This window comes from Protopterus annectens, chromosome 5.part0 (genome assembly GCF_019279795.1).
Source record: "Protopterus annectens isolate FY-2018-M chromosome 5.part0, PAN1.0, whole genome shotgun sequence".
In the NCBI taxonomy this organism is placed as follows: Eukaryota; Metazoa; Chordata; order Ceratodontiformes; family Protopteridae; genus Protopterus; species Protopterus annectens.
Genome location: NC_056735.1, coordinates 1,796,700,262 through 1,796,712,940, shown reverse-complemented (window position 1 = coordinate 1,796,712,940; position 12,679 = coordinate 1,796,700,262). Strand labels below are relative to the sequence as shown.

At 37.5% G+C, this 12,679-nt stretch overlaps 1 protein-coding gene across 1 annotated transcript in view; it reads left to right on the top strand.

Annotated features, from left to right (window-relative positions):
* MICU2 (mitochondrial calcium uptake 2) overlaps window positions 1–12,679 on the top strand; it is a 1,974,490-nt gene that overhangs the window by 1,839,508 nt on the left and 122,303 nt on the right. Inside the window, exon 10 of the mRNA XM_044071592.1 lies at window positions 11,434–11,605. Within this exon, the coding sequence (XP_043927527.1) occupies window positions 11,434–11,605 (172 nt within the window). The remainder of the gene's footprint in view (window positions 1–11,433; window positions 11,606–12,679) is intronic.

Below are 12,679 nucleotides of genomic sequence, written 5' to 3'. Positions count from 1 at the left end.
ATATATATATATATATATATATATATATATATATATATATATATCTATATATACTGTTTGCCAACTCTGTGGGAAAAAACTGGAACTTACTACCTAATGACCTAACTTTAATTTCTTCACTGCCTCTCTTTAAACAAAACCTCAAAAGACACCTCAAATCAAACTGGCTATATGCCCCTGTAGCAACCCTGATTAACCTTCTCCTTCACTACAAATATTTCTTCTCTTGAACCTCTTCCTATTCCACATTCTTTGCGGTAGGACTGTAACTGGTTTACAGAATTCAACATACTGATGTAATCTATCCTGCTTAATGCTCTGAAAATCTCTATCCTGTTAATATGCTGATAGTCTACATGTATCTCACTGCATATTGAATTATCCTATACATATTGTCACCTCTACTATTTTAAATGTCTACATTACTCTAGTAATACTGCTGTAATTTATTGTATTCTAATTACTTCCTGCTTTTTGAATAATCTTCTATTGAAATCCTTTCATTTATTATGTATTAATACTGATTTTTAATTTTTAACAATTTTTTAATTTTTTAAATGTTTTTTTTAATTTTCAAATGTTTTTTAATTTTTTTAATTTTTTAATTTTTAATTTTTAAATGTTTAAATTTTTATTTTTGTTTCACTTGAGCTTTTCTCCCCTGGCCTCTACTGAAAATGGAAATATATTCAGTTAGACTAGCCCGGTTAACAAATGTAAAATAAAATAAAATAAATAAATATATATATGTATATATGTGTAAAAAGATGTAATCGCATATACACTGATGCATATACATATATGATTTTGTGTGTGTGCATATATCTACAGATATATATATATATATATATATATAATTTATTTATACTACATATACACATGCTTACACTTTAACTATGGGAACTTTCCTTCGCTAGGTTCTCCTGGTAAATAGGCTTTGCCATGTAGAGCCAATTTGTTTAATCGAAGAAACAAATCCCCCAAAAGACAAATAGTATACCACTTAAACTAACAAGTACTACAGATAAAAACAAGAAAATGAACCGATACACTGCTGCGGTAAACGCACTCAGGTTTATTAGAAACAGGTTAGCACTTTCTCGCCCACACAGGCCACTTCATCAGACCATCCCATAAAAACTAACTGAAACAACACTTATATTCACATTTTAAAAACATCTAACCAATCAGAATAAATTCAATTAAAACAAGTGTTTTTGCCACAGGTGTGTATCAGTTCACCATTTTATTATTTTTATCCAATTTGTTTAATAAAATACTAATAAAGGTCTATGCATCTGCAGGATCACATCTTCTTTAACCCCAATAGTTCCAGTAGAAATGCTGACAGGACGTGAATACCTAAAGATTATTAGGTGCTGTACTGTAAGTAAGCTGTTGAATGGGCAACAGTGTTAAAGCCAGAGCAGGTGATAGCTCTGTCATTATCTGAGAAGACAGTGCAAGAACCAGCTGGATTTGGCCCATACATTACAACTGTCACTGATTTTGCAGAACATCCGTGATTTTTGCCCTGACCTTCATAAACTTTTTTGATTTTTTTTTTCTTTTTTTTTTTTTTTTTATGTAAATCGCTGTGAATTACAAACAGTGAGTAATGCTTGACAGAGATTGATAGTTCTAATTCCTCTGAAAATGCAAACTGATGCAAAACTTTTTTTTCCTTATTAGCATGTTAAGTCACTTAGAGTAATGTTTAAAAAACTGTCCTTGATTTTGGGCTTTTGTCTTTGCAGTATTTTTGTCAATGTCCAAAATTCTTGAGCAGAAAAGCTGAAAGGTGTTTTGAGTGAGAATTAATTACCTTGACTTTTTACTGACTGACCACTCCATGTAAAAGTACCGGTGATAAGTCAGACCAGCAGTGATAAAGATAGGTGTTGGTTACAATTATCTTTCATAACTTTGACCCAGAATAAGTACATTTAAGGTTGTGGAAGGAAAAATGTGCATGGTCCCATTTGGGTTTTTAAGATATCTTGTACTGCATCACAGTTGGTGCCCTGTAGCTTAGAAAATTTTAATTTTGCTTTTGATTTTTGTCGTTTTTGTGTTTTTTTCCCAAGTTTTTGAATAATTACTTCTGGATTTTGTGCCCAGAAGATGCGATAGTCATTGTAGGGAATAATTTTCTAGGCTCCTTCAGCTGCCCTGTTATTGCCTGTAGAAGAAAGATTTCTCTCTTCTTGGAGGATGGTCAAAATGCGAATCAGGAGAAGCAATATGTGCTTGGATGAGAAACTATGTCAAAATAAACATAGGGAGTGTATGAATTAAGGAGGCATCTGTTTGTCACAACAGTTGCAACAATGTGATTTGAGATTGCATCCATCTCCAGCAGCAACACACTATTACTGGTGTATCTTGATGAATCTGAGAAATAAACTAGGATTACGGTACTGAAAAGCAGTAATGGTAGTATAGTTACAAAAACATTTTCTTAGGATGACAGTGAAACATGGAGGTGAATATTGTTTAGCATATCTCTGGTTCACCATGGGGATATAACTGGAAAGCTCATGTAGTTTGTGGTCTTTATGCATCAGCTTGAATGGAATAGTGACATTGGTAGAGAGTACTTCCAAGTAAGATTGCTAAACATCTGTTATCTGTTATTGATATGTGTCGTAAGAAGGTTCCAGGCCTTTTTCTCGTCTGCTGAAGGAGACGTTTCACAGCAAGGTTTTCTTTTTGTGGCTTTTTATGTTTTCTTCAATGTATTTGTTTAAAAATCTTTAAAAAATTTACATCAACTAACATAGAACCAGGTGTGAAGCTAACTGTTTTTTACTGGCAGAGATATTCAAATAGTGTGCTATAAAATGCATATAAAAACATGTCAAACAGTTGTGCTATATTTATTTGCTCATACAGATTTGTGCTGTTACCATAAATAGGATACCAACAAAAAAATATATTTTCTCCTTGTAAGTCATTTAGAACAGAAGGTTGCTAGCACTGATTGATTTTTTTTTTCTGATGAACTTCTGTGTTAGAATGTTTCTCATTGAAGTGCCATTGTAACATTAATACACCAGTCTGTTTTGTAAGACCATTTCAGTCCATTTTTCTTCCATTCATTCTTTTTCCCATTTACACTGTTACTGCAATTCAGGGTCACAGGAGAGATGTAGTCTATCCTGGCACTCAGTAGGGCCAAGACAGAGAAACTAATACAGCATAGGGCACTTGCCTCCTAAAGTTTATGTACTTCTGTTTTAAATGTCCTAACAGTTGATCCTTTTCAACCTGTGACATTCCCAGTTTTAGTACTCATGCCATGTCAGCATACAAAATGTCAGATTTAATAGGTTTCTCTTATTTCCCAGGTATGAATTTCTCCCCTTCCCGTCTCATATTTATCACGTTTGCATTTAAACATCTGTGCATATATGTGTGTGGGTATATATAGTATGCACACACACACTCTATATTTGTGTGCGTAAATATCTGATATAAATGTTGGTGCACGTAAGTGTATGCAGAGATAATGACACATTTCCTGTCGTGATGGTTGTACTTTGTACACTGAAAAAGGTGCAGTCTTATAAATGGCTGTGAGTTTAGCTTCAAACTGCGCCTTATTTTCTCAGTTCATATTCATAACAGGGTAAATAAAATATCTGTATTACTTGCAGCACATTGGTTACACTCTAAAATCAGAAAAAGACACCCTTGTTATTCATCCCTCTCTGACATTAAAGAATGTGTTTCAGTGTTCTGCTCTAGTCTCACACTACAGCATTCCACAGTAGTCACACTAAAGCAGTGGCAAGAATCCAAAATAGTTTTGAAAGATATAAAATACTTCTCACTACCACACCAAATAGGCAGACTTAAGTGTTGTACAGCTTTCAAAGCTGTTAGTCTGTAAGTGGGAGTCTTTGTGCCAGCACACAGTGTTTTTACAACTTTTAAAGCTGTAAAATACTTCATTTCTGCACTTTTTTCCTGAAACTAGTTAGACTGTACTAGTGCACACCTGCTTAAACCTGTTTGTAGACAACCTTAAAAACTAAAGCATCTACTTAAAGTGTATATAATATAAATATCTTCTTTGTTATATGCTGTACGGATTATATTAAACTACTTTAACGGAGTCTCCATTTCCTGGTTGATCTCTGCACACTATTTTTGGTGTTGGTGGTGCTGCGATAGCATTGTCGCCTCCCAGTAAGACGCTGTCCGGTTCGATTCTCATCTAGAGCGTCTTCTGCGTGGAGACATGCGTGAATGGGCTTACCTTCGTTGAAGATTGTGTGTCAGGCATGGTAACTCGGCACGTAAAAATCAACTACCAATCATTAGCGGACCGGAGTTCCACTGTGGCGACCCCTAACCGGGAAAAGCCGAAAGACACAACAGTATCGTAAGTGTGCAAGGCTACTTTCTTCCTGTTCACATAAATATCTTCCCTTCTTAATACTCATCTTTATGTAATATGTATAAATAATGTTAATTACACTAGTATGAATTCTGTGTAATGACACCTCATTTGGTTTATGTAATCATGCCTTCATATGTTTGTACATCACACGTTCTTTTATTAAAGTTTCTCTGTTACTATCTTTTCACCCCGATCACGGCTGAAAAGGGTCTTTTGACAAGCTCACCCACCCGGTTAATAAATAATAAATAAACTAGTAGTACATGGGAGTAGCTGAAGTTCCATATACTGCAAAGAATTATGATGGATTTTTCAGATCACAACTAATTAATTACACATTCTTGACATGGATAACAAGATTCACCTTTTGAACTTCTCTTAATTCTGTTCTTGAGGTGAATTTCCTGATATCCGTGCTTCACATCACATGTTAATAATTGGAAACCCAGTCATAATCCTCTGTTATACTTCACTTTTGTCATAGCGTTAGCAACTTACTGATAAGTCTGTGTTGGTTTGCAATTGGTAAAGGAGTACTCCTGTATATTGACTGCTTTTTGCCTGTTATAGACTTCAGTTCTTCTTGGAAAACTCCAAAACTACTCCTATGGTCGCATTTGTTTATTGCCAGTACAACCAGAGGATAAAACTTGTGCCAAACTGTCTGGTAGGCAGCACAGCTCCAGATAAATCTCCATATCACTTTATTCATCAGATACCACACCTGTCAAGGTATGAAAAATGCAAGTTGGCTCCTGGTCAGTCTCCAGATCCCCTCAACAGTACCTTATTATACAAACCTCAACACTTGGAACTCTACATGGTAATCTTGCACTGCTTCTTTGCTGTCATACAACCCATCAGAGCTCCCAAGAATACTTTGGTCTTTCTCTTACCCGACCAGTACCCTTGCTACTCACCCCCCCACACACACACACACACACACGCACGCGCGCCCACCTTCTGCTGCATTTGAACTGACAAATTATTCTTCCTTCTTATCTCTCAATCTGGAATTCAGTACCTTTTCTAGCCTCCTTTACAGTCAGTTTACAGTAGGATTTCTGTAGCAGAGTAAATGCAGTTGTATTGACTTGGTCATCTGATTTTTTTTCTGTCTTTGCTTTTTATACTGCAGATCATTCATTTGTTGGAGCACATTGTTTTTATTTTGAGCAGTATTTGTTTTTCCTAATTATAATTCTGTTAAACTTGACCTAATTACTATTGTTTCTGCTTTATTTAAAACTATTGTTTTATGTACATTTGCTTATTATTTTACTGTTTCAAGGTTTTGACTGAAAAGGTATTTAACCATTTCAACTACCTCTAAAATTACATATATACATATATCTTTGTGTCTGCTAATTATTTTACTGTAAGGAATAGTGTGATCTAGTTAATCTACCTCTGTAATTACATAAATACATGTATCTTTGTGTGTGTAAAACACACATTTATGTATACGTACTTGCCTTTGTGTTTCTTCATTATTTGTTTTTAAATCTGTTAGTGCATATTTTAATGTTTCATGTAGGTTGTGGATGCTGGTTATATACCCATGGTTGAGGTGGTTTGGTCAAAATATATACTTTGTTATTTTGTGTGTTTAGGTATGTGTTCTTCCACTCTGCTGTAGAAAAATAGTTGTATACACTAGTTTTCTTTAATATTTGGTTTATTGTTATGAAAGCATTATGCTGAAGTGGGTCAACTAAGTTTATGAAGAAAAGATAACTACACAATATTTCACAAAAAACTAATTAAGTTGACCAAAACCTTGTTACATCCTATAAAAGTGCCTTGTTTCAGTTTTTGTCTTTCCTCAGTTAATGGTGTTCAAGGGCACATGAAAACTTTGTAGAATACTGAAGTTGTTTTACCTTCTGAATTTTCCTTTTGGTAATATTTATAGTAGAAGGTGTGTGTGTGTAAGAGAAATGGTAGGTTGGGAGGCGGCAGTTGTGGAATAACTTTCATTTGTCCCTGTTTTTTTCCCCAAAAGACAACAAAATGTATTAACATTAAGCACTTTCACCCAACAGTGGTCATACATTCATCTAAGTCATTGGTATTGTTGGACGAAAGGGTTAGTAAACTTTCCATTGAGTCTTTTCCTGACTCTGCTGCTAGCCTCATTTTTTGTTCTCCTTATAGTAGTTTACATTAGTTGCTTGTATGCGAACTTGGGATAGTTGCTAAAAACTACATCAGCCAAGTTCCCATGCCAGTCATGACGGTAATCTTTGAATTCAGTTTTAATTAAATACACACGATTCTTCCTTCAAGCTCATGTTTTTTTTTTCTACATTTGTAGCTTAGTGGCATGGAGGAAACAAGTTTACCGTCTGGAACTCTTACTATTAGTAATGGTGGCTTTACAACAGGAATGGTGCTTAGTTATTAATAAAAATCATGCACACTGATTAGGTAAATAATGAGGTCATATTGTATAATTGTATTATTGTGTGCTGGTTATTTTGAACATTATCTTGGATGTACTTCTGTAACAACCTTTGGTTAATACTAATATTCATACTTTTACTGATTAATACTGCAAGTGCCTTGCATCTGTGGGTATGATCTTCATAACCCTGTAGTTAAGTGCAGATGTTCATCGTGCATACAGCTGCAGTCATAACAGATGGGTTTTCCTGCTGTCAGGCGGGTCCTCGGTCGGCCGAATTCCAAAGTCTAGGTCCGGCGTCGGATGTCGTCGCTTCTTCCCTGACGTCAGTGTGACAGGGGTATAAAAGAACCAGCCGACACCATTTTCTTCAGTCTTTCTTGCCACGCGGTGCCCGAAGCAGAAGCAGTTCGCAAGTGCCGGTCGGCCAGCTCCTGAGATTACGAATATTTTTCAACCTAAGTCTTCTGAAACATCTGGCATTTGTAATAATGTTGTTGAATTCTCTGGGATACACAGTCAACAAAAAGAAATCAAGGCTAATACCCTCTCAAGCAATAATTTTCCTGGGTGCCAGCTTGGATACAAACACCCAGATGGCCTACCTCACGCCAGAGAAACAAGGGCAACTAACTTAATACTTCAGAAAACTGGCAACTTTCACCAGGCTGACTGCAAGGAAAATCCTGCAGGCTCTGGGATTCATGGCATCTTGCATCCTACTAATCCCATGTGCAAAGCTACATATGAGGAAACTTCAATGGTACCTAAAAAACCTATGGTCTCAACACAGCCACAGTTTGGAAACAATAATACCACTGACTCCATGTCTTCAAAAGGAATTTCTGTGGTGGGCTCAAGCATGCCAAAGAAACACAGGTCTCCCATTCTGCAAGCCTCAAGCAAATCAAGTCATCACAACAGACGCCTCGGACTACGCCTGGGGGGCGCACATGACAGATCAGTGCATTCAGGGCAAATGGTCCCAAAAAGAAAAGCACCTACACATCAATCAAAAGGAAATGCTAACAGTAATAAATGCTATTATAGCTTTCAAAGACCTACTGCATCTAGGCCAGCTATTGATAAGGACAGACAACACCCCAGTAATGTGGCACACAAACAAACAGGGAGGAACCCATTCATACCCCCTATGCAGGCTAGCCATGTCTCTTTGGAACATGGCTCTGGAATTACAAATCAAACTTCAAGCACAGTACCTGCCAGGCAAGGAAAACACGCTGGCAGATAACCTAAGCAAAAATATGACAGATCCACACGAACGGAAGTTGCATCCTCAAGTTTTACAAGGATAATTCAAGCATGGGGAAGGCCAGACATAGATCTCTTTGCCTCCCACAGAAATCACCAATTTGCAAAATTCTGCTCAAGGACCTTTCATCCACAGGTCTGGAAAGTGGACGCACTCTCTCTCAGTTGGACAACAATGACAGTTTTTGCCTTTCCACCTCTTCCTCTGCTGCCCAAAGTCCTATTAAAAACCAGAGCAGACAGACCAAAGATGATTCTCATTGCTTTTTTTTATTGGAGTAGGAATAATAAGCTAACATAAAAAATTCTTTTTAGCAGATGTTTTTAACTTTTTATTTTGGAGCTTTTATGTAAACATGCGCTGTGGTTATAAGCTGACTCCTTTAAAGGAAATCACGTTTGATCCTGTGATTATATATGTGATGTCATCCCACAGGTTTTAAAAATAGTAATTTGGCGCCAATCTTCTTTTTTCACTCTGAAGAAGCTACTGAAGTTTCAGTAGCGAAAACGCTGTATTTTGATTTCTGTCTGAATTAAACTTGCGTGCTCAACTACTTCGTAGATTGGTTTCCTTTGCTTTGGACTTCTGCAGCACCTGGTTTTTCAACAGTTTGTTCCAGTACTACAGTTTGTACAACTTCAAAACTCTTCACAGTCAGCTGAAAACACTCAATCTAGCCGCATGGAAGATTCCTTAAAATCACAATAGACCCTACTCTCGAAGGAGGTGCAGAATGTCATTTTGGAGGCCAGAAGGCCTTCTGCTAGAAAAGCCTACTCCGCAAAATGGAAACGGTTTTGTGCCTGGAATGAGAAAAAGGGTCAGAATCCTAGAATACTGAATTTACCTCAAATATTACAGTACCTAGGTGAGATGCTAAGCAGTGGACTTTCATTCTCCTCCATCAAAATCCATGCCTCAGCCATTTCTGCAGAATACAACACTGATCCTCCTTTATTCTCTCTCCCCCTCTTAAGACAGTTCCTCAGAGGGGCTAAGAATATAAAACCCCCAAGGAAACGACCAGTACCTGCTTGGGACCTCAATTTCATTCTAGAAAAACTGACCTTGCCTCCTTTTGAGCCAGCTGCTTCAACAGAACTGCAGTATTTGTCCTGGAAAACAGCCTTCCTGCTGGCTATCACCTCAGCTCGCCGGGTTTGGGAACTACAAGCCCTCATGGCTGTGCAGCCTTTCATCATTTTCCATCAGGACAGAGTTTCCTTACGAACCAATCCTTCCTTTAAGCCAAAGGTAGTATCCAGGGTAGCCTTGAATCAGGCTATCCACTTACCTACTTTTTACCCTAATCCTCATAACAAAGGGGAGAGACTACTACATTCCTTGGACATTCACAGACAGCTATGTTATTATTTGGACAGAACAAAGCCTTTCAGAAAATCAGAACAACTCTGTGTCCTATGCTACAGGAGCTCAAGAGAAGCCTATTTCCAAACAGACAATCTCAAAATGGATAGCCCACTGCATACGCTTTTGTTACTCTTCATGGTAAAACTGTACCTGCAGGCATCAGATCTCACTCCACAAGGGCCACAGCTACCTCTGCAGCTTTCCTCAGGGGGGTTCCTACCAAAGATATTTTGGAAGCAGCCACTTGGAGTTCTGTACATACTTTCTCCAAGCACTATCACCTACCATTATACTCCAAATCTAGAGCAGGCTTTGCCACTGCAGTCTTGCAGGGCATCCTGGCTCCTCCTAGTTCCACCTAGTGCCTACCACCCCTTTTTTAGCTTTGGGATTCTACCCATCTGTTATGACTGCAGCTGTATGCACGTTGAACATAGTACAGTTTTGTACCTACCATAAATGTAGATGTTCGTGTGCTAATACAGCTGCAGTCCAGGTTTCCCTCCCGCCTTCCCCTCTTGGGACAGGCCTAATGGCTAACACCTCCTCATACAACCTGATTGGGGTATTCTTTTATGGTGTATTTGCTTGCAACTACTGTTTTTTGATTATATTGCATTGCATTATTACATATATTTATGTATTGCCTTCCTTCTGGGGGCACCTGACATCTGGGGCAAGAAAAACTGAAGAAAATGGCATCGGCTGGTTCTTTTATACCCCTGTCACACTGACGTCAGGGAAGAAGCGAAACGCCGGACCTAGACTTTGGAATTCGGCCGACCGAGGAGCCGCCTGACGGCAGGAAAACCCATCTGTTATGACTGCAGCTGTATTAGCACTCGAACATCTACATTTATGGTAGGTACAAAACTGTACTTTTGAAGTTGTTGACCTTTTTGTCTTAAGGTACTTCACATTATGGTTCCACAGGAGTGCTTAAAATATTGAAAGAAAAGCAGGGGCATATCCCCATTCTTTTGGCCCATTTTCAATTTGTATAAAGGTGCAGCCACATTCACCATGAAAGTATGGCAAACGTTTATCAGTTTGGTGTTGGTGTGTTGCAGTCTGCAAAGATTAAATATATATTACCACTGGCTCTGCTCTTAAAAAATGAGGAATGTCTGCTTCCTTATGCAGGCTGATGGCATTTTGAAATCATTTACATAGACACAGTTTCATTTTTGTAGGAAATATACATTTAGAGCCACTGACTTCCTGATAAAATTTAAAAAAAATGTTTCAGATCCATTCAGACATGCAAATTAGTAAAATGTAGACATCTTACCTCTTTGATAACAGTCTGAAGAACTAGATAAAGTGCTCAGGTAAATATAAATATATGCTGAAATCATGTCTCACAGTTGGTATGATTTAAGCATAGCACTATGGATCTTGCTCTTTGATTTAGCTTCTCCTAGATTTGCTGATGCCCCTGTTAAAGTCAGCCCTGTTTATGGATAAATAACTAATGCTATACTAACATTCCAGATCATAGCTGTATAAGGTCTAGTATAGAAATACTTTATATGGTGAAAAATATTAGTGCTGCTTTTTTTGACCCTCAGCTATAATTTTAAGGGCCAGAGCTATGACTTTTTTATTGCTTAAAAAAAGATGTTTTCAGCAAAGTTTTGACATTTTGCTTGGTCATAATTTAATTTGTACCAGTGAAAGCCAACTGTCACATTTCTTTTATATATTTTATGGTGATACTATGACTTTTTCACTTCTGAATAACATTATCAAGTATTTCAGAATAGTTAAACATATCTAAGATGCAGCTCAATCCATCAGTTATCTTGGATCATCAGTCTGTTTTCTGTTACTTGAGGCAATGCCTTGCTGTCTTAGACTGCATCCTAGTGGAATAGAAATTAAAGTACATTGCACAGTCAGCAGCTTGTTAGCTGTTATGTCTGTGTGATAAATGACATTCTATTCTAATTGCAGTTTTATGTATTTTAGATTTATGGTAGATCTTCAAACTGAAGTTCAAGAAGTAGAATTTCTACAGTTTTCCAAAGGGATGAAAACAATGCGTAGAGAGGATTTTGCAGAATGGCTGCTGTTTTTCTCAGATGAAGAAAACAATGAACTCTATTGGCAAAATGTAAACAAGAGAATTCCACCAGGAGAGGTATGCATAATCTTTTTATTCTGTCATATTGGCTCTGACTGCTTTTGGACAGAAGAGTAAAGAAACTCTTACTTGTTTTGCTTTCAATCACTTTTATTTTACTCTTTTGTTGTTTTGACCAGGTTTATAATGAAAGAAAATATCTATGCCATCAGCATGCTTTGGGAGTCACGGTCTGTTCATTAAAACATATTTTTTGGAGCTTTAGATTACTTGATGGGCAAAATCATTTATCTCTTGAAAATGCTTTATTAAGAAACAATTTTTCCGTGAGAAAAATAACAGCACTATTCTTGTTTCCAGTTTTTACAAGTTGTACAATAAAGCTAGATGTGGCAATTGTTCAGAAATTGATTTCATAGGTTCATAGGAGGTTGCTAGGCTAACGGCCCTAGAGCCCTTACAAGCCTACTCATATTTATCCAAAGTTGCTCCAATTGTTGGTTAGGTGAGTGAAGTTCACAGACGTAGGGGACTATGGTCGTTAGTACTAACTTCCTCTGTCCAGGTGGGACATGGGCACTACCTTGGGAGCGAATTTGCACTCACCCATCCATTGATCTAGTTTGCTTTAGAAGAGAATAAGGGAGGGGCTCTGTTTCACATGAATTGGAAGCTTGTTCCAGAGAAGTTGCAGTCTCTCGGAGGTGTATCTGTCTGTCCAACATGACCTGTTCATGTCAGAGACTAGGTTAAGATCCCTGAAGTGAGTGACCATCCTGCAGTTTGATTTACGAATGTGTTGCATTTCTGTCAGGGCCAGATCAGAGACTGGTCCTGTAAGTCAGGCACAGGTCACCCCTTAGCAAATTGTAGGAGACCAAATGCAGTGAAAGGGCTTTCAGTCTTTCCACGTTAGACTTGTTTTGTGTACCCTGTAATTTCTTGCTGAGAAAACTGTGGTCTCTACAGTTGTTGCTGAGAGACAGCAATGTTTCAAACAAGGTTTCCCATTAAGTACAGCATTATAATATGCAAGCAGGTTCATTATGGATTTAGCAGTATAGAACACTGAGCATATCCTGAAGTTGTTTTTTTTTAATATATTCAGTCTATTTAGTTGTAAAACTACAA